The 26,669-nt window shown below is 37.4% G+C and overlaps 5 protein-coding genes across 6 annotated transcripts; 2 read left to right on the forward strand and 3 right to left on the reverse strand.

Annotated features, from left to right (window-relative positions):
• The first annotated feature begins 30 nt into the window (after positions 1-30).
• LOC106390308 (subtilisin-like protease SBT1.7) lies at positions 31-2,913 on the forward strand. The gene has a single exon (XM_013830741.3). It carries the CDS (start codon positions 375-377, stop codon positions 2,655-2,657), a length of 2,283 nt encoding a protein of 760 aa, XP_013686195.1. The 5' UTR covers positions 31-374; the 3' UTR covers positions 2,658-2,913.
• Positions 2,914-6,191: 3,278 nt separating this feature from the next.
• Positions 6,192-7,411, forward strand: LOC106394417 (histone H3.v1-like). The gene has a single exon (XM_048762485.1). The coding sequence runs from the start codon at positions 6,255-6,257 to the stop codon at positions 7,161-7,163; it is 909 nt and encodes a 302-aa protein (XP_048618442.1). The 5' UTR covers positions 6,192-6,254; the 3' UTR covers positions 7,164-7,411.
• A 1,025-nt stretch (positions 7,412-8,436) lies between these two features.
• Positions 8,437-11,590, reverse strand: LOC106395397 (U-box domain-containing protein 2-like). Its single transcript, XM_013835866.3, has 4 exons — positions 11,171-11,590; positions 10,996-11,091; positions 8,864-10,525; positions 8,437-8,782 (listed from the first exon to the last, which is right to left on the reverse strand). Exons 1-4 carry the CDS (start codon positions 11,450-11,452, stop codon positions 8,723-8,725), a joined length of 2,100 nt encoding a protein of 699 aa, XP_013691320.2. The 5' UTR covers positions 11,453-11,590; the 3' UTR covers positions 8,437-8,722.
• Positions 11,591-11,814: 224 nt separating this feature from the next.
• LOC106358301 (metal transporter Nramp4) lies at positions 11,815-14,382 on the reverse strand. Its single transcript, XM_013798050.3, has 3 exons — positions 13,634-14,382; positions 13,189-13,325; positions 11,815-12,968 (listed from the first exon to the last, which is right to left on the reverse strand). The coding sequence occupies exons 1-3, from the start codon at positions 14,155-14,157 to the stop codon at positions 12,094-12,096; spliced, it is 1,536 nt and encodes a 511-aa protein (XP_013653504.2). The 5' UTR covers positions 14,158-14,382; the 3' UTR covers positions 11,815-12,093.
• A 1,517-nt stretch (positions 14,383-15,899) lies between these two features.
• Positions 15,900-26,558, reverse strand: LOC106390321 (WD40 repeat-containing protein HOS15). Of its 2 annotated transcripts, none has more exons than XM_022706028.2 (3): positions 26,434-26,558; positions 26,171-26,316; positions 15,900-16,362 (listed from the first exon to the last, which is right to left on the reverse strand). In XM_022706028.2, exons 1-3 carry the CDS (start codon positions 26,492-26,494, stop codon positions 16,009-16,011), a joined length of 561 nt encoding a protein of 186 aa, XP_022561749.1. In that variant the 5' UTR covers positions 26,495-26,558; the 3' UTR covers positions 15,900-16,008. The 2 variants fall into 2 exon arrangements, with proteins under 2 accessions (XP_022561749.1, XP_022561750.1); XM_022706029.2 differs by having other exon boundaries at positions 26,171-26,289; positions 26,434-26,552.
• Between the last annotated feature and the right edge of the window lie 111 nt (positions 26,559-26,669).

A 26,669-nucleotide genomic window follows, 5' to 3' on the forward strand; every position in this document is an offset into this window, starting at 1 on the left:
AATAAGTTCCATTCATACTCTTGAAAAATAGATTCCATTCTAATAGATTTCATATCATTACAACCTTTGAAAAAACATATACTTTGTAATTACTAATAGTATATTTTAATTAATGTAAACATAGGTACACTTAGGTGAACAAGAAGTCTTAAGACATTAAAATTGACAGAGACAAAGTAAATCAAAGGGGATAGCTAATCTAAGAGACAAAAGTAATCAGTTTGAAATCAGAAGAGTGGAAAACAACAGCCTAAAATGATTTATTCGTACGCATGATTTATACTATCTCCTCTTTCTTTCTCTACTCGTCTATATAAAACCTTATCTCAGCTCCACCTTCCGTCTTCGCTTCACAAGAGAGAGACCATAAAAATATGTCTTCTTCGTTTCTCTCCTTCACTGCTTCCTTCTTTCTCTTTATCCTTTATCTTCTGGGTTCTTCCCAAGTTTCCGATGGAGCTCAACAGGCAACATACATCGTTCACATGGCCAAATCTCAGATGCCATCAAGCTACGACCTCCACTCTCTCTGGTACGACTCCTCTCTCAGATCCGTCTCAGAGTCCGCTCAACTGCTCTACACCTACAACAACGCGATTCACGGATTCTCCACTCGCCTAACTCCGGAGGAGGCCGACTCGCTCATGACTCAGCCGGGCGTCATCTCTGTTCTCCCCGAGCACCGTTACGAGTTACACACGACTCGGTCCCCGCTCTTCCTCGGCCTCGACGAACACAACAACGCAGATCTCTTCCCTCAAACCGGCGCATCCAGCGACGTCGTCGTCGGGGTTCTCGACACCGGAGTTTGGCCAGAGAGCAAAAGCTTCTCCGACAAAGGCTTCGGTCCGGTTCCGTCCACGTGGAAAGGCGGGTGCGAGGCTGGGACTAACTTCACCGCCTCCCTCTGTAACCGGAAACTAATCGGAGCTAGATTCTTCGCTCGGGGATACGAAGCCACGATGGGACCAGTCGACGAATCCAAAGAATCAAGATCTCCTAGGGACGACGACGGTCACGGAACGCACACGTCATCAACGGCGGCTGGATCCGTGGTGGAAGGAGCTAGCCTCCTAGGCTTCGCTAGCGGAACAGCTCGCGGGATGGATCCACGCGCTCGTGTGGCGGTTTACAAAGTTTGTTGGTTAGGCGGTTGTTTCAGTTCAGATATTCTAGCTGCGATTGATAAAGCTATCGAGGATAACGTTAACGTTTTGTCTATGTCTCTCGGCGGTGGGATGTCTGATTATTATAGAGACGGTGTAGCTATTGGAGCGTTCGCGGCTATGGAGAGAGGTATATTCGTCTCGTGCTCTGCTGGTAACGCTGGTCCAAGCCCTTTCAGTTTATCGAACGTAGCTCCATGGATCACCACGGTTGGTGCTGGTACGTTGGATCGTGATTTTCCGGCGATTGCGATTCTAGGCAACGGGAAGAATTTCAGTGGAGTTTCTTTATTTAAAGGAGTTGCTCTTCCGGATAAGCTGTTACCGTTTATTTACGCTGGGAATGCTAGTAACGCTACTAACGGGAATCTATGTATGACGGGGACTCTGATTCCGGAGAAGGTGAAGGGGAAGATTGTTATGTGCGATAGAGGAGTGAACGCTAGGGTTCAGAAAGGGGATGTGGTGAAAGCTGCTGGTGGAGTAGGTATGATCCTGGCCAATACGGCGGCTAACGGAGAGGAGCTTGTGGCGGATGCTCATATGTTACCTGCGACTACAGTAGGAGAGAAAGCTGGTGATATTATCAGGCGCTACGTCTTGACAGATCCGAATCCAACAGCTTCGGTTTTGATCCAAGGTACCGTGGTTAACGTCCAGCCGTCTCCCGTGGTTGCGGCGTTCAGCTCGCGAGGGCCTAATTCGATTACTCCCAACATTCTCAAACCTGATTTGATCGCGCCGGGAGTCAACATCCTCGCCGCGTGGACCGGAGCCGCGGGACCTACTGGACTTCCTTCCGATCCTCGCCGCGTGGAATTCAACATCATCTCGGGGACGTCCATGTCTTGCCCTCACGTCAGCGGTTTAGCGGCTCTTCTCAAGTCGGCGCATCCGGAGTGGAGTCCCGCGGCGATTAGATCGGCGCTCATGACCACCGCGTACAGATCCTACAAAGACGGGAAACCGATCCTCGACATCGCTACGGGGAAGCCTTCGACGCCGTTTGATCACGGTGCAGGATACGTGTCGCCGACGATCGCCACCAATCCAGGACTTGTGTACGATCTAACGACGGTGGATTACTTAGGCTTCCTCTGCGCGTTGAACTACACGTCGTCGCAGATCAGAAGCGTTTCGAGACGCAATTTCACTTGCGATCCCACCAAGACGTACTCCATCGCTGATCTTAACTACCCTTCCTTCGCCGTTAACGTTGACGGATCAGGAGCTTACAAGTACACGCGCACTGTCACGAGCGTTGGAGGAGCTGGGTCCTACAAGGTTGAAGTCACTTCGGAGAGTACAGCAGTCAAGATTTCGGTTGCACCGGCGGTTTTGAATTTCAAAGAAGTTAACGAGAAGAAATCGTATACAGTGACGTTTACCGTGGACTCCTCTAAGGCGTCTGGATCTAACAGCTTCGGGAGCATTGAATGGTCAGATGGGAAACACGTGGTGGCCAGTCCCGTGGCGATTACCTGGACATAGTGGTTAATGGGCTTTTAATGGAAGAAGAAAGTCACAGATGTTGTGTGCCGTTTGTTATAAGAGCTTTGTTTAGTAAACAACGGCACGCAGTCTTGGCTTATCTAGTTTGCTTTTGGAACTCTTGTCGTTGTGTTTTCTCTTTTGCTATTTGAAGAAAGAAATCTTCTCCGGTCACAAGGATAGCTGGGTTGGGTCTTTTATTAGCTGTTTTATCATGTGACTTGAATATTTAAATGAAAAGTAAAATGGTTGGACTTTTTAGCTGTTAATGTGTCTAGTCTGATTTTCTTGGCCGTGACATCTTGTAGAAACCTAAAATTACTATATATGTTTCCGAGATGATGGCAATCATCCTAGGCTGGTATGGTTATAGAGTTCATAATTGTATAGAAGAAAAACAAAATCATGATTAGATTTTTGTTGATTCATGGCCTTTAAGGACGGTATAGCTTAATGGGTTTTAGTATGCTGGGCCCATTAGGAGGTGGCATGTTTAAACTTCTATGGATCTTTTGGTTTATGTATTCTGCTTCTCCAGGAAAATTAAATTCTACAACACATGATTACGAATTTTAATCCCCACCGTTCCTAAAGTCAACGATTTCGGCAGATGATTACATACTGCACAAGTCCATTTCGTATCATGCCTTCCATGGCCAATCTTGATTCACGTTGCATGATTGTAAACCTCTCTTAAATTTTACAACCAAATTTTAGGCGTACATACAAGACTATAGATATCCACATGCACGAACCAAATATTCATTAACATATAATATATAATCTTATCGCATTCTTTAATATATATATGTGTATAGTTCAAGTTTGCCAATGTATTTTATGAAATTACATGCCAGCTTTTTGACGTGATAAATATACTATTAAATATATAGCAAAGGCTTCTTGATAGAAAACTACCACCATAATTAATCATCGTTTTTTAACCAGGGTTCTTAACTCATGATTTAACATTTTTTTTTTACATTTTTCGGCTAATAGACGGTTCTTATATCTCTTAAGCTTTTTTTAGTTAAAATCTAAGAAAAATTAAGAACCATCTCTTATGCGAAACTAATAACACCAGTTAATAGATCAGGTTAATCATAGTCCGGTCAAAGTTCCTCCAGTGTATGATAACAATGTGATTTGATGAGGTTGAAAATGTAAATTTAATAATAAAAAGAAAAGTATAAACGACAATGAATACGTCGTTTCTTGCGGACCTTAATTCATACAGCACAAAACAATCTCACAAGCCCACGCATGAGTCACAAACAACGAACAATAGTGCGATCAAATAAATGAAAAGTATGTTAACAAAATCGAAAAAAATAGAAAAGTTGACAAAAATATAGTTGTTGCACTCATACGTTTCAACTATATCTCATATCTGGTACCACATTTTCCTTTTTTTTCTCCTAGTGCTTTATTTCGAACATAGCTTTTATAATTATACAACTCGACCAAGACTTATCATATGATTTCAAATCCACATTCTGCCTTTATTTCGTAGATGACAAAACTTGTCTTGATAATGAGGAAAGTTTCTTTTTCATGAATGTTATTAACCCACATCCTTCTAGAATTTTTTTTTCTTTTGCTAAATCACATCTTTCTAGAATTGGACATCGAAATATATAAAATTTAAATTTAAATATGCAAATAGTCATTTTTCTATTGTAATGGTTAGAGTCTAATGCTTAACAACTTATGGAAACATTTGTAGACCATTATTACACGTTTCAAAATGAGAAAGGTAAGAAAATGTCATACAGTAAAATAGACGTTAGATCATTCTAATTGAACTGTAGCTAGAAAGTAGAAACTAAAGAGTTTAGATGATTAAAATAAGAAAAGGATGCATAGTTTATTTGCTGTTCATGCATAGAAACAAATTTAAAACGCTCGAAGTTAACAACAGAACTTCAAAAGAAATTATAAAAGCTCATGATAAAATGTATGATGCATGTGGAAGATGAATGGTGATGGTGCTGGGTAAAGCGTAGCTATCGCGTGCCAAAAATAGTGGCCTAGGCCCACTCCTCCACAGACCCAACCTTCTAAGCTATTCTTATTATTTATATTTTCTTGGTTCTTTTTAACGATATATTTTTTTTTTGAACGATAAATAGTCTTTTAACGATATTTTCTTGGTTCTTGTTTTTCTTACATATCTATGTTTTCATTTATCAAAAAAAGAAAGAAAGAAAGAAAGTAGATATATCACATATAATAACAAAAGCCTGCCATAACTTTATAGCCTCTCAGATTTATCATGTGTGTTCTTACTAAAAGGGTTCTCGAAACATTGTAGTTTTTACCCGCCAAAGGAAATATAAACATTAAACAGCCTAATGCAAGTTGACCATTAAATAAGACAATAGTAAAACATATTTTCAGGATTCTAATTAGGCACAAGAGGAACTCGAAACATAATTAAACATACGAATGTACGATGCAAATAGGTCTAGGCACGGATCAGATATCCGGGTTTTTGAAGGTATTTGTGATTTGCTTTGTCACGGATATCTAATTTTTCGATTTGTTTTGCTTCGGAAAAATACGGATATTCGGAAAAACGGATATCCGGAAAATAAATAGATATTTGCGGATATTTACGAATACTTACGGATATCTCAAATGTTTGGATCAATACAAATATATAATCTTAAAATTTTGTTACAAATTTGTTTTATAAAATATTTTTTTGCATGATATATATGATAAAAATTAAAAGAAGTAGTGAATCTACATATTTTGTAAATTTTTTGAACTTAGTTAACAATTATAATAACACAAAACTTAAGAATTTTTTTATAATTGTCATAAATGTATTCTATTCCTTTTATGTAATACTTTTATATAAGTAATAATATGAATAGAATTTATCAAATCATATGTTAGAATAATAATTATATAATTGTATACATTAAAAGCTTTAAATATAATCAAGATATACATGTATTTATATATTGCCGGATCGGATCGGATATCCGCTTCCCAAAATTTTAAAATTTATGATTTGCTTCGATTTTAACGGATATTGATTTTTAGTATTTGCTTTGCTTCGAAAATTTACGGATATCCGGAATTTTCAGATCGAATCGAAACGAATAACGAATCGAATCAAATTTAACAGATAAAATGCCCCGCCCTAGGTGCAAATGCAAATAAATATAGACTATGCTCAACTGTAGACAATTGTCACGATGCTAAGCGAAAAAGAAAAGAAAAAGAAACACCATGTCTAGTAAATTAGGACTTATTCTTCTCATGATCTTTATTATGGTTAGAAATTTTTTTTAATGGGAAATAACTTTTGATGTAAAATAAATAGTACAGTTTTTTCCGATGGCTTAATGTCTATTTTCAAATATTATTATTATACTTTCTGTGTATAAATAAATACAATACACATGTAATTTATGTATCAAAGACTATAGGTTTTAGTGGGAAAATAACTAAAAGAAAAGGATCGATATCGTTTTGACTTTTTCAACAGAGACTTATTTTGTCATCTTTAAATATTCGCCCACTCTTTCGTTATGTGTTTAAATTTAAAAACTCTCTCTCTGTCTCTCGTTGGAAGCTTCGAAAATGGGGAGGACTTGTACGGAGGAAGAAAAAACCCTTTTGATCTCACATGGCAATCAAGAGGAAGAAGAAGAAGAAGAAGAAGAAGAAGATGATACACAAGAAGAAGAAGAAGAAGCGTTGTCTCTGTCTGATTTGCCGGTGAGTTTATCTAACGAGGAAGTTAATTTCCCGAAACAGTCAAAGTCAGAAGAAGAAGAAATCGATTCCGGGTTCGAATTCGAAATCGGGTCATCGTTTCGGCTCGGGTCGGATTCGTGTGAACCGGCTCCGGAGATGAGTACCGCAGACGAATTATTCTCCAAAGGCCGAATCTTGCCTCTACGTCACTCCTTCAGCTTAGACGCCGGTTCGAACCGGTTAATCACCAGATCCGAATCGGTTGAATTCCGACGAACCAGAGCCGGATCAGACCGGAAAATCAAAAACAATTTCATCGACTACAGTCAACCGAGTCCAAACCCACAGATCAGACGATCATCGAGCATGACGGCGAGGGTGAACTCAATCAGAAACCCCAAGTCATCTTCGATTTGGGATTTTCTCCGGCTAGGACTCGTCCGCACGCCGGAGATCGAGCTCCGAACGGCGACGAACGCTAGAGTTTCAGTGAGTCGGAACAGTAGCTGCAGCAGCACAAGCACGAGCTCGAATTCGAAGAAAACAGGAGAATCCAGATCGAGGAACCGGACAAGAAGCTTTCTGTTCGCGGATTGCAAGTGCTCGGTGGTGACGGAGACGGTCGTACCGGTGAAAATCAGTGTCTCCGGTGAGACGGGGGAGAAACAGAGGAAGAAGACGGCGAAGAAGGAGGAGAAAACAGCGGTTGCGCGTAAGAGAACGTTTGAGTGGTTGAAAGAGTTATCACAGGTAGGTTCTGTCGTTGACCATGGCAGAAGAAGCTTGGCGTGATTATTCGAGCAAAAGACACATTCTTGTTTCTCTGTTTCATTTTTTTTTTTGTCTTTACTATTTTAATTTAAATGTATTTTTGTGTTTAATCATTTCCTACGTAATTATCTTTTTGTATGTTAGTGGCTAATTGTCAATTATACTTTAGTTTATTTCATTATGATTTATATTTTAGCTAAGTTTTAAATCACATTTTTCTTTTTGTATGTTAGTGGCTAATTATCAATTATATAGTTCAGTTTACTTCATATGATTTATATTTTAGCTAAGTTTTAAGTCACATTTTCTCTTATCATCTCTATAATATACGCATAATTTCAATTATTCTGCTCAAATCATCCAAGTTTACACAAAAAAATTCCCAATCCAACCTTTGAAGGTGCACTACACATTCATCTAGCTATATCAATCTCATAAAAAACTTTTTTAAAGTTCAGTTTAATTGAAGACTAGTAAGACAAGAGAGATGCATACACGTATATGAGATGGTATGAAAGTGAAACATCATTTAAGAAACGAGAATGATGTGAAAGTGAAATATCATATAGGTGTGCTTAACTTTATTTTTCTTTTCTTTTTGTTTTCCATAATAGATAAGGAGTGGTGCTTCGCATGATTAAAAGCAATGATGTTTATACAGACAAAGACGTGAAATTTCTCACCATCAAAATCGTATAATATAATGTTTTACTACCAAATCCTCAACTCACTTGTGTGAGTTGTGCATTAGGCGGCTTCAAAATCTACCCAAAGCTCGCTGGAAACTTTCAAATGGGCCGCCCATCAGTTCAATGTCCACTAAATTTCAAACGAAATTAAAAGTATAGAGTAACAAACTGTGGAGTTATTAATTAGAAATAATTTATTTTTAGATATTTTTATTTTACAATATTTTTTATAAAATAGGAAAATAGTTAACTTTACTGTATATACTGATTAAATTTTAGAAATTCTATTTTCATATTGTTTTTATTATATTATTTGATGTATAAGAAATATGTTTCATTTCATATAATTTAAATATCATTTAAACATAATTTCACTAAATATTATCAAAATATAATAAAATATTAAGAAATAATAGAGATAAATTTATTGTAAATATAAACCAAATAATATTTATTTTTTTATGAAAAATAATATTTGTTTTGTACTATATAATCTGTATACATAGAAATTATTAATTTTTTTATTCTAACAGGACCATATATTTATATATCATCTAAAAATTTATGATCTTTTTATTTTATCGATCTGTGTCGTATTTTGAACTGGTCCAATCATGACTGATGAAATTTATTAATTTTACTAGTTTACTTTGATAAAATAATAAGAGAACAATAGACAGTTCTCATATTAAATATTCACTGTTGAATTTTTCACATTACATAACATTACATACATGTTTTCCATACGAATTATAATATAGCATCATATATATGTAGATGTATAATCTTTCACATTGCATACATGTTCTCCATATATAATATACCATCATATACATGTAGATGTATCATAATTCTATAGGTTAGTAGTAAAACCTGCAAAGTAAATTAAGATCAGCTTCGCCTCTGGTTCTCTTGTTTTAAGGCTTCAAAGTACTTCAGAAGACTCTTTGCCTGAAACAAACAAAAGCATACAAACAGTTATTATTACGAAACAAGAAATACGTAACAAAAAGAAAAGAAAAGAAAAAGAACCTTCTCTTTGGCTCTAGCTGTTCCTGATCTAGTAAGAGCCACGAGAGGTGGAATAGCACCTTCTCTTATGACAGTGTTGCAGAATCTTGAGCTATCCATACAAAGCAGGCAAAGTGCTGCAGCTGCATTCTCTTGTCCTCTTGGTGAACCCAACTCAACAACCTCCACCAATAGTGGTATCCCTCCTCCATCTCTAATCGCAATCTTTGCTTCTGGCACGTTTGCAAGATTAGCCAACACAACCACAGCTCTCTCCACCGTTCCAGCAGCAGGATTCATCATCTGGATCAAGTACCTAACTCCTCCACCTCTGATCACCATCTCTTTCTCCTTGTTGCGCGTGGCGAGGTTGGTTAGAGCCGTGGCTGCGTCTTTCTTCCCTCTGGGACTTCCATTACCCATGAGCCTAACAAGTGGCTCTATAGCTCCTGCTTCTAGCATCTTTGTCCTGTTCTCTTCGGCTTTAGACAAGCTCACTAGAGCTCTCGTTGAGTTCTCTTTGGCTTCCATGTTTCCTGTCTTGAGAACGTGAACGAGCGGCTTGAATACTCCACTATACGCGATGACGGTTTTGTTGCTGTCGTCGAGGGATAAGTTGAGCAAGCATGTCACAGCGTCCGCTTGGATCATCTTGTCCATGGAGTAAAGCTTATTGACTAACGCAGCGATTGCTCCGCACCTTGCAATCACAGTGCGGTTGTCTGGAATGTCTTTTGTCAGTAGCCTGAGCTGAGCTGTGGCCTCTCTTTGTGCATCTAACGAAGAACTCTTGAGATCCTGAATCAGTTTCTTCACCTCTACTTCCATACTTGAACTGCCTCCAGTTTCTTCTGCTTCCATATTTGAACTGCTTCCAGTTTCTTTTATGGTAGCTGGGATGATACAGGGCTGAGGAACAGTTTCAACCGGTGCCTGTAAGATCGATCTATTGGCTTTGGAAACCACTTTAGAGACAATGCCTGGTGCAGAAGCAGACCTAGTTAAGACCTGATGCAGCTCCTCGCATTTGCTAGCATCTACAGATTCTGTATGGTTGCACTTAAGTGTATCATCCATTACAGGAAGAGGCAGAGAACCTCTTGAACCTGATCCAACAAGAAGAGGGAAAGGCTGATTTGATTGAATCAACTCCAAAGGATCAGGAGGATTGACATTGTTTGATTCACACCAGTTGGCAATGAATGCCTTGACAGTGAAGTTAGGTGTCAAAGTGGTCTGAGACAAAGCCTGCCTTGTCTTTGGACAAACCATGAGTCCCGTGTCAAACCATTTTTCGATAAAAGCCCGTTCATATGTTTGACCAGATGCCACAGTGACAGGATCAGTCATAAGCTGAAGTGATAGAGGGCAGAAAAAGTCGGAAGGTAACTGAGACTGCTCTATCTTGGCAAGGTAATCATGCATTTGTTTGGTCAGATACATCAATCCCTTTATAAAACCAGCTTTGATGTTGTTCTTGACAAGCTTAGCATCTTCCTTCAAGTTTGTAAGTACCACACCTTCGATCAGAATATCCTGGTTTGATCTCAAACCAACACTCTCAGCAATTTTCAGCAGAACCTCTGGAGTAAGTTCAACACCTTTTCTTTGATCTATCAGAGCTCGATCAATAGTATACGAAACTTCCTCTCTTCCCACTAACTTCACCAGTTCTATGCAGTCCTGCAACATTAAACAAGAGCCAGACAGAACCAGTCCTTAGATTGTGGGAATTCTATTCGAAATAAAATATTTACAGATTCTTAAATATTTTTACAAATTTTGTAGATGAATTTGTTTACTTTTAAAACACACAGTTTTAAAAGTATAATAATTTATTTATTTTTATCCTTTTCTGTCAACATTTATTTTTTTTATCTAAATCATAATAATATAAAATTTATCAATATTTTTTAATCATTTTCATGAACTAATTTTTTTTGTTTTTTTTTTTATTTTGCAATAAATATTTTTTTGTCATTATACCAAAATATAGATACATATAACTTTAAAAAAAAGTGGGGACTCTTATAAATGGGAGCCCCATTCAAATGTTTCAAAAGAATTCATACAAGCTCGATTCTGGAGCCAGTTCAGTTAGTAGAACCTAAAGAACACTACGCACAGATTCTTGAACATTGAGACTATACTACCTCTGAAACCAAATCACCAGGTAAGTGTTTGAGAAGCTGAAAGATTTCCAAACTTGATTCCCTCATCTTTGATGCTAATGATTCAATTCTAAGAACCTGGTGATACACAAGATAGGTAGCTAGGAAAGAGAAAAACACATTAGCTAAGAGAAGAGTTGGCTGTTTCTTTACTTACATAAAAGATTCTACTTGAAAGAGGTTGCCAGCTCTCAAACTGCTCTCTTAGCTCATCAATGTATTGAGATAACTCTTCAAAGCCATTGTTAAGAAATTCGTTAGGAGACGCATCAGAGGCAACAAGGTTGTCAAGAAAAGGCATAAGAAGCTTTGCAATCTCTTCTCCTCTGCTGTAGTACTTATGAGCAGGGTTTGAAAATAACTTGTTCGTTGATGACGATATACTTAGATATGAGGAGATGTTATCTACAAGAGTTCTTAACCTAGACACTTCCTCCATATTTACCTTTGAGTTATGTTAATAAAAAAACAAGAACATGAGTTTATAGTGTTGTGCATCCGATAGCAAATGACAGTTTCAGTCTCTTATTATTAGTGGTCTGCTTAGTCGTTACAAAATTTATTTATTTTTGGTTCTTAATAAATGTGTTAGGCTATTGTCGAGTCTCTTACGTCAAACATTGTTTAGGAGTGTGTTTATGTAAGAATCACATATATTCAAAACCTATTTATTTTATTTTTGACTTTAGTTAATGTTTTGGGGTTTTGGATTAGGAAGAGCTGCTCCTGTGTTTTGATATTCATGTCATGTATCTTAATAATCTTTAGACTTTCTAATTGAATCTGGGGATATTTTTGTTGTGGAAAAAACAAGCTTCTTATTACCGTTTTATTCAGCTAAAACTCCAACAAATATAGGAATTTTTCAACAAAGGATACATTTCAGATTCTAAGAAAAAAAGAAAGGAAGTCCTGAATATATTCTTACACAAAGTCTATGCTCTAAACCATAAAACACCAATATTACAAATACATATCATGACATTGTTACCATACTACTGATGAAACCAACTTTCTATTGTTTGTTTCAGTTTTTCAGATTTATTCCCATTCAGTAAAAAGAGTCTTTGCTTTTTTTACTTACTCATCATCCCTCTCTGTCACTTTCTGCGACGACACTAGCTGCCAAGGAGTATACGTGAGGCCTCTTGAGATAAGGTAAAGAACAAACACCACATAAGCAACAGCGAATATGATCACGAGCACCAGCAAAACCACACTTGTCGCTGCTCCTGAGAAGAAATCCACCATCAGATACCCATTAATAGCAATCACAAGAGCAGCTACGATCCACGAGATGGTCTGCACTAAAGGCTGAATTTTAAAGCTCCCCATGATCTGCTCGTTGGACACCAAACAAAGCAGAGGGATAACAGCGAAAGGGATCTGAACAGACTGAAGAACGTTCAGCCACTCGTTAAGCTCATCAAGCATAGAATCAGAAGAATCAAAAACAAGGGCCACGATCATTGTCGGGACGATGGCGCAGCTTCTTGTGATCAACGCTCTAACCCATTTCTTCATCTTGAGGTTCAAGAACCCTCCCATTATAAACTGTCCTGCGTAGGTGCCTGTGATGGTACTACTCTGACCAGCTGCCAAGACTCCTATCGCCCATATGTAGAGTATAGGGAAAAACCCTCCACCGTATTTGTCCTGCAAGTACTGTCCTGCGTTTGCAAGACCGATGGTGTCCGCTATGTCTGTCCCGTAAAAGGCTTTGGCGAAAACGGTGGTGACAAAGACGTTGATGATGAAGGAAACCGCGAGAGCACCGGTGGATTCGATGGAGTAGTACTTGAGAGCTTCTTTGACACGGAATCTCTTTTTGGGATCAACTTTTCTCGATTGAACAAGCGCAGAGTGCAAGAAGACGTTGTGAGGCATGATAATGCATCCCACGATTCCAACAGCTTGTTTTATTGTCCTGGAACTGAGTTTTGGGACCAATGCTCCTGCGTTGAACAAAAAAAAAAAGTTACCATTTTTAGTTTCTTCCAGTGTTCGAACTCAGGCAAATCGGGTCCGAACGAAACGATTTTTTTTTAAAAAAACAGTCTAGGCCTTCTTCGCCCACCTATTCTATAAAATGCCTAATCCACCTAGAGATTTCTTGAACATTGGTTTCTCCTCTCCAAACAAAAGAATAAAAATGTTTAGAAGATTATAACTAACCGACAAGGAGTTCAGTTCCACTGGGTTTCGTCTGACCAAACATCCAAGCAAATGCAAGAGCCATGGTTGCAATAAGAATAGCAAACACAGCTTCTAGCTTCCTTATTCCATAATTCTCCAGAAATAGAAAGATGAAACTGCAATCAATCACACATAATAGTGTTAAAATCCATTCTAACATCTTCCAGAATCAAGATCAAGAACAAACCTAAAGTTTCAAAACGGAAGGATTTTTCTATTTTTTTGTTTTTTTTTTTTAAATTGAAATTTTATATAATCAAACCCCAAACAAGAATAAAGATTTCAATTACAAGAGTAGACTAAAACAAAAAGAAAATTCTCAAATTAAACTACACTTAGCTAGCTTTGCTCGATTCATATCCAAGTTAGAATTCATGGTTTTTTCTAGTTGAAGTAACAAAAATAGAATAACTGAGAAACTAACCAGTCCAAAGCAGTGATAACAACACCAGCCCAAAGAGGAACCAACCCATTAGACAAGATCTTGATAGCTATCGCACTTCCGATGACTTCCTGAATATCGGCACCGATCAAAGCAATCTCCGCCATGATCCAAAGCACCATCCTCGCCCAAGTGGGATACTCCTCGCGGCACAGCTCAGCCAGATGTCGTCCCGTGGCGACGCCGAGGCGAGCAGAGAGAAGCTGAATGAGAAGCCCGATGGCGGTCGCCCACATGAGGAGCCAGATCAGGGAGTATCCAGCGATGGCTCCGGCTTGGAGATCGCTCTCCAGGTTGCCCGGATCGAGGAAAGCGATGCTCATGAGGAACCCGGGTCCGGTGAATAGCCATAGCTTCTTCCATGAGAAGCGCGGTGAGTTCCCGAGCTCGTCGTCGTAATCGGCGCCGTCTTCTTCGTCTACTCCGACTATGTGGACTTTCTCGGTGTCTTCGTAGGCTCTCTCCTCCGATGCTAGTAAAGGACGCGCTCTCTCTGTCTCCGACATCTTGAGTGTAACTGCGGTGCCTGTCCTTTCTTGTTGCTGCTGCTACTGGTTGTTACTATTATTGTCGTCTTATATAATCAAGGAGACTAATGGTAGATAAGATTAAGACGATGATGATTGTTTGTATTAGTTTTTGGATTTTAGATTTTGGTTTTAGATTTTGGTTTTTGGTTTTTAGCTTTTAGATTTTGGTTTTTGATTTTTACCTTTTAGTTTTGGTTTTTGGTTTTTGGTTTTTAGATTTTGGTTTTGTTGTATTCTTAGTTTTTTTTATAAAATAAGCAATACATTGTTTTAAAATAATAATTTTTAAAACAATTACCATTAAAATTTATCAAAATATAGTGGATGTTATTTAAAATAAAAACATTACCAGGTTTTAAATTATTTTGTTTTTAAGTGTTATACTTAAATATAATTAATAAAATATTTATAAATTATAAAAATTAAATATTTTAAAATTTTGAAACTATTTATAAATTTTATTACATGAAATATTTTTCGTTTTTTAGAAATTGAATGGCTATTTTTCAAATTAATATAATATATTTCATTAATAAAATATTTTATAATTTTTAGTTGTCCTTTAGTATGTATAATAAAATTATTCAATAATTTATTTATAGATATTAATAATTAATTGTTTACAACTAATACTAAAATTATCTATATTTATTTACATATATGGAACACATAAATTATTTTACATTAATGTTAAATGATAAAAAAATTGTATGGGAATTTTATCTTTATGAAAATATTATTTACTTAATTATTAATTAATTAAAATATAGTATTTTATAAAAAAATAAACAAAATTTGTTTTTATATTGAAAACCCACAAAAGTTGGTTTTTGGTTTTTTTTTCACAAATTGGTTGAAATTTTGAAAAACTAGTTTTCCTAAATTTTAAGGAATCTATTTGTTAAAAAACTTGATTGGCAAGTGAAATGATTTTTACAAAAACAAAAACTAAAAGTTAAAACTTGATTGGATCAAAAACCAAAAACTAAAACAAAAACTATAAACAATCAAACCTCGTGAATCGTAGAGAAGCGCAGAGGGGTTAGTTTTGTCAACAACTCACGAGATCGTGTGAAGCTTGGGATTGTCGAATCTTTTTTTCTTTCTTGGGAATATCACTATCTCTACAGAATTTACAACTCTTATTTAAAAAATAATAAAAAGGCTTTCCTATTCGTTACGCCATATATTTAAACTTTTTTTTGATTAATGAAGAAAAATGGACAATTGCAAATCTTTTTCATTTTACAATCTCCAAATACTAATTTTCTATAGAGTTTGGAATTTACTGGGTTATTAGAAAAATGTTTGAGGACGTGGTGAGTAGTAACGAAAAGGAAAGGGGTTAGGAATAAGAAGAAGCGTGTTTGGCGTGGTGGTTACACGACTCTGTCAGCTCCCGCCACGTGCCATCATCCACCTCCACTGTTTTCACCTAACCGGGGCGCACGACGGACTTAAAGACCGGCTTTTTGTCTCCAAAGTCTTTATAGTTGTGTTCCTTAATAGTAGCTCTCAATTTGCAGTAACTAACCACTTTCTGTTTTAAATCTACATTATAATAATAGAGCAGTTGCATCAAATCCTGATACGACACGTCAGCATACCTAAAAAAGGTACCTCAGAGGTATGTCCTTCCAGAATCCTAACATCAGAATTAGGAATTTGAGACGGCAGAGATGTAGGAGTCATGGTGATATCCATAAGTTCTGCAGCAGTTCAAATCAAATAAAATTAAACAGATATTAGTATCTGGATTACAAAATGTTATTCTCACATATGATTCATCCCACAAAAGTTTCAACAATAAAAACACAGAAAAACAAACTATGAAGACCGACCCGAAGAACGGCCATGCTCTTCATCTCCAGCGTTTTCTTTCTCACTTTGGTCAATAGCCATGTCCCTATCACCATCTCCAAGCTGCTTTTCATGGGCCCTTTCCCTCTCTATCTTCTCGCTTTCCCTCTCTAATTTCAGTCTCTCCCTCTCCAATGTTTCCCGTTCAATCCTCTCCCTTTGCCTTTTTCGCTCCTTGTGTTTCTCATGCCCATCCTTTTCCCTGACTCGGCTGCGAGCTCCATCATGGTCTCGTTCAACCTCCTTGTCATTTTCTTTAGATCTTTCTCTGTTCTTGTCCTCCTTATCCCTCTCTTTCCTCTTCATCTCCCTCAGCATCACCTGCAACTCGTTTACATCCTTTGAGATTAGATCCAACGGTTGAAAGAATGAGAAATCCTCGTCAATGTCCGCTGCCCCCTGCTACGAGTAACACAGCAAAACACTACAAGAAAGCACGCTATATTCCGACAGACAACAAAGTCGTCAGACGAATTTGACGATTTTCCAACGGCATTCCGACGAAAACAAAAAATACTACTTCGTCGGAAATTCGTCGGAATATACCGACGACTTTCCGACTAAAGAGTGTGCGTCGGTATATACCGACGCAATTCCGACGACATTCCGATTAAATATATAACCGTTACGTTCGTTGGAAATTCGTCGGTATATACCGACGACTTTCCGACGACATTACGATCAATAATATAACCGTCGCTGTCGTCGGAAGTTCGTCGGTATATACCGACGAATTTCTGACGAACCTTTTGACTGTTGCCGACAAATACATATGACCATTTTATAGTCGTTGAGATAGGAAAATACCGACGGAATTCCGACGGATATGACCGTTAGGGTCATCGGAATTCCGTCGGAATGTCGTCGGAATTCCGTCGGAATGTCGTCGGACTGCCGTAAGCAATTTCCCATAAATACAACCTCTCCTCATTCAACTCATTCACTCCTTATTCTCTCCTCACTCTCTCTAATAACAACAATTCCGAGAAAATCATGTCTTCAGGAGTTTATTATCGTTCGTGGATGGATAAACCTCATATGGATCCCAACACCAATTTACTTACGGAAGAATACGTTCAAGGGATTAAAGAATTCATGAAGCTTGTTGAACAGCAACCGGATGCAAAAACCGGTATGTTAAGATGTCTCTGCTCTACTTGCAATAATAATAGGATTATAAGAGAATTTGAAGTTTGGACTCATTTGTATATGAGAGGATTTTCACGTAATTATAAAGCTTGATATCTTTATGAGGAAACTGGTTATGAATATGGTAGTACTAGCGAACCTCAGCCCGTTAGCTAACCTCAGCCTGATATTAGGTTAGAAGAACCTATAATGAATATAGATTATGGTGTAGGTACTGTGCAGATGGTACATGATCATTATAGAGGGGAAGAACCAAATCCCGAATCTATGAGATGTTTTGACATGTTGGATGCCGGAAAACAACCTTTATATAAAGGTTGTAGAGATGGTCATTCACCCTTATCATCTGCAACTAGATTGATGGGTATTAAGACAGACTATAATTTGGCTGAAGAATGTGTGGATGCGATTACTGATTGATTTTGTCAAAGGTATTCTACCTGAGGATAATCTTGCACCGGGTTCATACTACAAGGTACAGAAACTTGTTGCGGGTCTTCAACTACCGTACGAAGTGATAGATGTATGTATTGACAACTGCATGATCTACTGGGGAGCGGATAAGGAACGGAATAACTGCAAATTTTGTTGGAAACCTCGTTATCAGGAGACAAGGGGAAGAGTTCCGATCCCGTTCAAAAGATTGTGGTATTTGCCTTTGACGGAAAGATTGCAGAGGTTGTATCAGTGTGAGCGCACAGCAAAAGCAATGAGATGGCATGCAGAGCATTCCACAAATGGTGAGATTAGACATCCTTCAGATGCGAAGACTTGGAAACATTTCCAGTCAACATATCCAGAATTTGCGGAAGAGAGAAGAAATGTTTATCTTGGATTATGTACTGATGGTTTCAGCCCATTTGGAAAGAGTGGAAGACATTATTCTTTATGGCCAGTTATTGTGACACTGTACAACTTACCGCCAAGCTTGTGCATGCGACGAGAGTTTTTGTTCCTCTCAATTCTCGTCCCCGGGCCAGAGCATCCTAAGAGATCACTAGACGTGTTTCTTCAACAACTGATATATGAGTTACAACAACTATGAGCGCATGGTTTTGAGACATACGATGTTTCGTGCAAAGAAAACTTTTATATGCGGGCAGTACTTATGTGGACAATAAGTGACTTTCCAGCATATGGTATGTTATCCGGATGGACAACACATGGGAGGCTATCATGTCCATATTGTCAAGATGACACAGATGCTTTCCAACTAAAGCACGGAAGGAAAATGTGTTGGTTTGACTGTCACAGAAGATTTCTACCACCTGATCATCCATACCGTAGGAGTAAGACTTTGTTTACGAAGAACAAGCAGGTGTTTGATGGTCCACCTGAGGAAGTTAGTGGGAAAAATTTGTGGAAGCAGTTGAGGGATTTTGGTGCAGGTAGGACGCCAGACATAGGTGGACATGAAAACATTCGAGTCGATGCGGTTGGAGAGCTACATAACTGGCACAAAAAAAGTATTTTCTGGGATCTGCCATATTGGGAGGATCATCTATTGCGGCATAATTTAGATGCCATGCATTTCGAGAAGAACTTTTTCGACAATCTGATGAACACAATCCTTAACAACCAAGGTAAAACGAAGGATAATTTGAAGTCAAGGTTGGATTTAGTCGATATCTGTGATCGTTCTGAACTTCACGTTGATGAGAACGGTACGGTCCCTTTTCCCATTTATCGGCTGGATGGTGCTGAAAAAGAAGAATTCTTTGGTTGGATTACAGATAGAGTGAAATTTCCAGACGGTTATTCATCAAATTTGCGAAACTGCGTTGATAGAAGCGAAGGAAAGTTTATTGACTTGAAGAGTCATGATTGTCATGTAATTATGCGGTGCGTCCTTCCGTTTTCTTTTTCCGCACTATTGCCACGTAATGTTCATGAAGCAATTGCAGGTATAAGTGTTTTTTTCCGCGATTTATGCACCAGAGCAGTGACTGCAGAGGGTATTAGTAATCTGAAGGCAAATATACCAGTCAGCATGTGCAACCTCGAGAAGATATTTCCTCCATCATTCTTTGATGTAATGGAACATCCTGCTATTCATCTCGCAAGAGAATTGGAACTTGGTGGTCCTGTGCAATACCGATGGATGTATCTTTTTGAGCGTTATATGCATCATCTGAAGAAGAAGGTCAAAAATTTAAGCAAGGTGGAAGGATCTATAGTCGCCCAGGTGATCAATGTAGAAACTGCAATATTTGGTGACAATTATTTTCCATCAGAAGTGCATACAAAAAACCGAAGACCTGCTCGGCATGATGACAGAGGGGAGATGGCAACATATCATGTTACTGTCCCAAGCATGTTCACGGAAATAGGACGACTTGGTGGAAAACCCACGAAGTGGAGACTTACGGAGACTAAGCACGCTCATTTGCAAACATATTTGCTCACCAACTGTGAAGATGTTCTACAATATGAGAGGTAAAAATAGTTATTCATTTAAATTTATTGATTAATATTCAATAATTTTATTTTATATTGATAATATCTTTTTATATAGTGTTTATATGGCAGAGTTGCGTATGACTCACATGCATGCGACAGAAGATGAGCTTCAACAACTCAGACATAACGGATTTGCTGCATGACTTCTAGGGGTGTTCAATCCGGTAAAACCGAACAAATTAGAACCGAACCGAACCGAAATAGAAAAAATGGTTTGGATTTGGTAGTATCGAATATACCGAATGGATGTCATTTTTAAGAAACTGTGGTATATGGATATGGTTTGGTATATAAACCGATCAAACCGAATAAACCGATCAATTAAAATATAAAGTATAAGTATATGTAAATTATATAATATAATTAATAATATATACCTAATTTATTTTATTGGTATGATCTTCCAACTTAAATGTTTATTTTAGTTATTTAATATTTTATTTTAAGTTCAAATTTTTTTTATCAAATTAAAAAAAAATATTTTTTACTTTTTTGTTTAATAGTATTATGGATTACTGATATTTCTTACTTTTATTCTATAAAACTATTACTGTTATTAAATAAATATGTTTACTAATTATTTAAATAGTAAAATAAAAAATAGATTATTTAAAAACCAAAATATCGCCATGTTATAATTAAATTTAAAGCCGATATCTAATCTTATAAAGTAAAATTCACAAAATATTTTAAAAGATAAATATATTTACGGTTTTTTGGTATAAAACCGAATAAACCGAATAAACCGAAAATCGACGGTATATAAACCGAACCAAACCATATTAAATATGGTTTTAGTATGGTAGATATTTTTTATAAACCGAAACACCGAAAAACCAAAAAAGCCGAACCGAAACCGAATCGATATCCGGATTGAACACCCCTAATGGCTTCTTAGTTATGTGAGTCATATATCATATTACCCTATGCATATGATTAGTTTATATTTAATATAAAGTAATTAATTTTTCACTCATATATATATTTTTTTAATTTATAGGTGAAAGATAGTTTGGCCAGAGGTTTTGTGTTCGATGATTGGATACGCAAATTTGTGCGGGGACCAAACTATATGGTCAAATCATATCCAAAATATTGTACGCGAGGATATGCATTCACAAGGAAAGGTCATTCTAGGACAACATATGATGATGGTGTTTCGTCTTGTTCCGGTGACGATGTCTACTACGACAACATAGAAGAAATATTGGAAATCCAGTTTCCTGGTATGGTTGGATTGCTGTGTGTAGTATTCTATTGTGATTGGTATGACACCACCCCAGATAAAGGAGTGAAGACTGATGCGTTTGGTGTTACATCGGTTCATTCGCGGCGGAAACTTCAATATTATGATCCCTTCATTCTTGCTTCGCAAGCTGATCAGGTATGTCAATTTATTCATAATTAATGGTTTATATTTTACTAATACCTTGTATAAATGATAGGTGTACTACATCAGTTACCCTCGGGTGACGTACGGAGACGATCCATGGGTCACTGTAACGCAAATCAACCCAAGAGGACGAGTAGATGGAACTTCTGATAATGAACCATTACAACCAGACTCTACCAGCAACTTGAATGCAGTTGAAGATTTGGCAGATGTTGAACTCGTTGAGAATTTTACCGAGTTTGGACTTGATGCTGTTGTACATTCAGAGGACGAAGCTGAAGTTGGGGAGTTTGATAAAGATTCCGAAGATTCTGATGATTCTGATTAGGAATTCTTATTATTTGACTTGTATTAGTTCTGGTAATTACATACGTTTTTTTTTTAAACATGTCCGTCGGTATTCCGTCACTATATACCGACGACATAGCGACGAAATATGGTTTCATTCTAAGTGGACAAGTTCCTCGGAAATACCTCGGAATATACCGAGGACATTCCGACGAACTTGTTAAATTCGTCGGAATGTCGTCAGTATATTCCGAGGTATTTCCGAGGACTTATATTTTTAAAAATTTTCATATCAAAATATATATAAATTTGGATACCGAAACTATGAAAATAACACATAATAAGTGTTTAGTATAGTATTAGATCGTAATCGTTCAAATATAACAACTCATTAAAATATTTATGTATGTATATCATGGTTTTCATAACGTCTCATCATAACACTCATATACTTATACAATCATATTTATCTAATGTTATACTACAAAAATGTTTTTGTGTAAATCGTGTTATGTAAACATTTTTATAGTTAAATCTTTATGCAAATACTATATATATTATCAAAGATTTGGATTTTGCATTTAGAAACTTGTGTTCAACCCCTAAACACTACGTCGTCGGAATTCCGTAGGAAAAACTCGTCAGTAATCCGTCGGAAAGTATCGACGACTTTCTAACGGATTTAATATCCGACGAAATTCCGACGACATTACCAATTCCGTCAGAAATCCGTCGGAATATCAAATTACCCGGGAAAAGAAACTGCGTGAAAATTTTCGCGAATATATATTTATGATTCCGACGGATACGTGTCCGTCGGAATCATTAAAGATAAAAACCCTAGACACTTCCTTCTTTGTCATTTCCGCCTCTCTCTCTAAATTCTCTCCGATTTCTCTCTCTTTGACGGCGACTCCGGGGATTTGCGAGCTCCCATCTCCGGCGATTCCTCTTCCCACCGTCAGATCTCTTCCCCACTCCACAAATCATGTAAGATTCTATAAAACCTTTGTGTATTTCAATTTTTTAGGGTTTAGGAAGTTTTTTTTTTTTTTTTTTTTTTTTTGACGTCGAACGGCCATTCTATTACTCAAGCTTGAAGTGGTCTGGGTAACCAGACCGGAATAGAACAACCAATGAAAAGTAACTCTCTACGAAAGGTCCTAGCAGTCTTAGCCAAAAAATCAGCAAACAAATTGCGCACTCGTGGCACATAGGTTATTTTGAAGTCCGGGAAGCAAATCTGCAGCGTTTCTATCTTCTCCAGTTCTGTCGCAAAGCTTGGCCACACATGAGGTTCCTTTATCATTGAAATCAGCTCCTTGCAGTCTGTTCCAAAGCTCTGGCATGGCGAGTGTTGAAGCATATTCTCCATCGCCCAACGCAGTGCTTCTACCTCCGAATGCAAAGCTGATTCACATCGAATGAAATTCCGTGTTCCCATAAGTTGTGTGTTCTCCCCGCTATCCATCCAGACCCATCCACATCCACTAAAGCGATCTGAAGCTGTCCAAGATCCATCTAGTAGACAAATATTACCCAAGCTTAAGACTTGGTTTTCCTCATTGCTGATGGCCTGAACTACTGGCGATATCATCTCGTTTGCATTGAACCAGGCTTGACATTCACTTTCTGCATATCGAACTATTTCCAAGGGGTCTCTATCTATTCCCCTAAAAAGTTTGTCATTACGAGCCTTCCAAATATACCATATTAGCCAGGGATAAGGATCCCTGTCTTGGTCTGGCGCTAAGATTTCATTCTTCCTCCAGAATAGGTAGTCCATGTTTGTGTAGATGCTTGCTACTGGGAATATACCTGTGCTCGTAGGAGTTGCTGATAAGGACCACACTTGGAGAGCCGGAGGGCATTCAAATATTGCATGTGTTACAGATTCCTCTAGTTCTCCACACCTTGGGCAATAATTATCGCACCTCATATTCCGCCTTGCGAGATTCCTCGTTACTGCCACCTGACCCGTTATCAATTGCCATATAAGATGGCACATCTTTCTTGGCGCTTTCAACTTCCAAGCAAAGGCTTGGAGTTTAGTAATACTTGGTTCCAGTATTTCCTTTTCCTCTTCTGGCTTCATCAGATTTCGAGCAACCCAGTATCCAGATTTAACAGTGTATTGGCCATTCTTCGTGTAGTTCCAGCAGAAGATTGATCTTAGGATTTAAGGTTGTTTGATTGAAAACTTTAAGATTGAATGGATAGTTTAGGATCTATTAGTTAGGATTGTTGTTTGGATTGTTGTTTTAATTTTTTTTTGGATTGAAAACGTTTTTGTATTTTTAAAATTGTTTTTGGGGTTTCCAGTAATATATTATATATAATAAAACGTTTTTTAAAATTTTTATATATATTTAACAACCTTTTCTATATTTATAAACGTTTTATAAATATTTTTTTATAGAAAAAATGATTTTATATTTTTTATATAGATAAAAACGTATATATATTTTTTTATATATTTAACAACCTGTTCTATATTTATAATTTTTATATTAAAAACGTAAAAATAATTTTTAATATATTTAACAACCATTTCTATATTTAAAGTTTTTTTAAAACATTTATAATTGTTTTATACATACATATATATATATATATATCATTTTTATATTTAAATATATAAATTAAAACATTTTAAATAGAAAATCATTTTTTTACTATATTTAACAATCTTTTGATGTATTAACATTTATTTTTAGGTCCGAGGAAGCACGCAATTCCGCATCCCGTCGTTCTGCACCCCGTGGCGGCCGAGGTAGTTCAGCGAGCAGTTCCCGTCCATCGGGATCATCTCACGAACAAAACTCGGTTCCCGCATATGTTCCTGCTCCCGCTCCATATGTTCCCGCTCCAGCTGCTCAGGAGGATCCGAGGGTCATGTCAGTTCAACAATTGGTTCAACAACCAGGTCGAGAGCATCTCCCGGTTCTCCATCCCAACCCACGACCGGGACATACAACTTGGTTAGTATTTTTATTTTATTTGTAGTGTTTTTCCATTAATTAACTTTCTAACATGCATTTTTTTTAAAGGTTCGACAAGTCGAGCAATGACATTAGCAGGAGCATCAACAATATGATGTATTTCATGCTCCATACCAGATATTCGAAGTGGAGTGTGATTCCTCGCGACGACCGGGAGTTGTGGTTTCGTCAGTTTGCGGTAACTCTTCAGTTTTTTTAAAGTATTTTTCAAAATTTTTAATATATATCTACTAATTAAATTATGTGTGTTTTGTAGCAAGAGTTCACTTGGGAGTCTGGTCTCACGGAAACAGTCCGTCAGAAATTCAACGAAAAGGCCATGGACTCTTATACGAAGCAAATCAACGCTTGGAAGACAGTATGGCAGAGGAACAAGAGGCCACGGTACATCAACGGGACGGTGTGGGAGCAGTTGATAGTCCATTGGGAGGACGACACTGCAGCGACGTCTCGTAAGAACTCCAAGAACCGGAAAAGCGATCGTGGCGGGAAAGGTATGTATGTGCACAACCTCGGCGCTTGGTCTATGTCTTCTTTGGAGGATCAACTTGTAAGTTCTATTTTTTTTAATCTTTATATTTATTTAAATAAATATTTTTATATATTCTTTGGCTAATGACTGTATTTTAGACTGAAGCAAATGATGGTAATCCCGTTGATCGTCTTCAACTTATTAAGGAAGCTCACACTAACAAGAAGATGGGTCAAATTCAGAACGCCGTGATCAGATCCGTCGTTGACTTGGTGGAAACTCAAAAAGAAGCTCTTCTATCTTCTCAGCCTCTCTCTGATGGCGGCGATTCTATGGGAGCTTCAACCAACATGTTCCGATTGCAAATAAATGAGATGGTCGAAAAGGTAATTTTTTATTAATATATTTATTTTATAATGTAGTTTACTAACTTTAAATATTTTTGTTGGCGGTTTCTAAAAGGAAAGGAGGATGTTTAGTTGGGTTGGCCCGCCGTGCTTATTCGTATCCGACGTCTTCTTCGCAAGTTCCGTATACCGATCCCATGATTCTGGAGCAGCTACAGAACAAAGATGAACGGATTGTGGCATTGGAGGAGCAGAACGCCACTATCCTTTCTGAGAATGCCACTATCCTTGCTCCGCTAGAATCCCAAAAGAAGACCAACGCCGAGATATTGGAAAAGCTAGATCGTTTGTTGCCTTCGGGTTCTTAGTTTTTTATGAATTTTAAAACTTGATGAATGATATTGGAAAAGCTAGATCGTTTGTTGCCTTCGGGTTCTTAGTTTTTTATGAATTTTTCTATTTAAGTTTCTATGAATTTAAATTCTATAATATTATTAGTTTTAAATTTCAGATTTTGTGTATTTATTAATTTTTAATATAAAAAAATATTTATAAATGCAAAATTTATTCATATTTAAAAATCGTATATTCTGACGAATCTGAGTCGTCAGAATATACCGACAAACCGGTTCGTCGAAATATACTGACGAATCATAGTCGTCGGAATATACCGACGAGTACAAGTCGTCAGAATATACTGACGAATTTTTGCGTTTCCGATGAATTCTGTTCTCGGAATATGTTATCGGAGTGTCGTCGGAAGTTCGTCAGAATGTGGTTTATCGGTATTCGTCAGAAAGTCGTCGGAAACTCTGACGAAATTCCGACGAATTTTTTTTTTCCGACGAAATGATACCGACGACCACTTTCGTTAGAAATTCGTCAAATTGTCTCTATTCCGATGAACTTGTGACGATTTTGTCCGTCAGTATCCGTCTGTTTTCTTGTAGTGAAAACATAGCTCAGTCTAAGACTGTAAAGGAACCACAAGAGATAAAGAAAAAAGAGTAACTATTACACTGCTCAAATTAGCTTCCATCTCAATGTATTGGAGACCTTTCTGAACAAACTTGACAAGAGCACCAGGTGGAACCATATTCCCATAGATTTTGCATTTATTAATCCCTGCCTCGTAACCTAGTGTGAATGCAGCGTGTGTCAACCCTACAATTACCACTCAAACAGAGCTTAAACTACAACCCAATGATCCTGAAATCCAAAACCCCTTAGCTTGTAGCTATCAGAACAGATACAATGGGAGAGATTACAGAGAAGGTTTACCTGATTCCTGAAGATATCGGAATATCAGAAAATTCAATTCGACGGAGGTTAGTGAAGACATCTCCTACGGCCAAATTCGACTGAGTCGGAGTAACCCAGCTGTCCACAAAACAAGTCGGTGATATGTTGATCTTCTCCGACGTATCTAAACCGGGTGTAATTAAAACACAATGGGCCTAACATTATCCAATAACTGACTTATTGGGCTAAGCCCATTTAATATGTCATCATCAATA

Source organism: Brassica napus, chromosome C7 (assembly GCF_020379485.1).
Source record: "Brassica napus cultivar Da-Ae chromosome C7, Da-Ae, whole genome shotgun sequence".
NCBI lineage: Eukaryota > Viridiplantae > Streptophyta > Magnoliopsida > Brassicales > Brassicaceae > Brassica > Brassica napus.

Excerpts from the sequence above, each read along its gene's own strand:
- LOC106390308 (XM_013830741.3), top strand. The coding sequence starts at position 375 with ATGTCTTCTTCGTTTCTCTCCTTCACTGCTTCCTTCTTTCTCTTTATC.
- LOC106394417 (XM_048762485.1), top strand. The coding sequence starts at position 6,255 with ATGGGGAGGACTTGTACGGAGGAAGAAAAAACCCTTTTGATCTCACAT.
- LOC106395397 (XM_013835866.3), bottom strand. The coding sequence starts at position 11,452 with ATGGAGGAAGTGTCTAGGTTAAGAACTCTTGTAGATAACATCTCCTCA. Across the intron at positions 10,526-10,995 it reads CTGGTGATTTGGTTTCAGAG|GACTGCATAGAACTGGTGAA; the intron begins GTAGTATAGTCT and ends TTAATGTTGCAG. Across the intron at positions 8,783-8,863 it reads CAGCTAGAGCCAAAGAGAAG|GCAAAGAGTCTTCTGAAGTA; the intron begins GTTCTTTTTCTT and ends TGTTTGTTTCAG.
- LOC106358301 (XM_013798050.3), bottom strand. The coding sequence starts at position 14,157 with ATGTCGGAGACAGAGAGAGCGCGTCCTTTACTAGCATCGGAGGAGAGA. Across the intron at positions 13,326-13,633 it reads GTTATCACTGCTTTGGACTG|TTTCATCTTTCTATTTCTGG; the intron begins GTTAGTTTCTCA and ends GATTGATTGCAG. Across the intron at positions 12,969-13,188 it reads TGGAACTGAACTCCTTGTCG|GAGCATTGGTCCCAAAACTC; the intron begins GTTAGTTATAAT and ends TGTTCAACGCAG.
- LOC106390321 (XM_022706028.2), bottom strand. The coding sequence starts at position 26,494 with ATGTCTTCACTAACCTCCGTCGAATTGAATTTTCTGATATTCCGATAT. Across the intron at positions 26,317-26,433 it reads CCGATATCTTCAGGAATCAG|GGTTGACACACGCTGCATTC; the intron begins GTAAACCTTCTC and ends TGGTAATTGTAG. Across the intron at positions 16,363-26,170 it reads TGGAAGCTAATTTGAGCAGT|GTGATGCTGAGGGAGATGAA; the intron begins GTAATAGTTACT and ends AACGAGTTGCAG.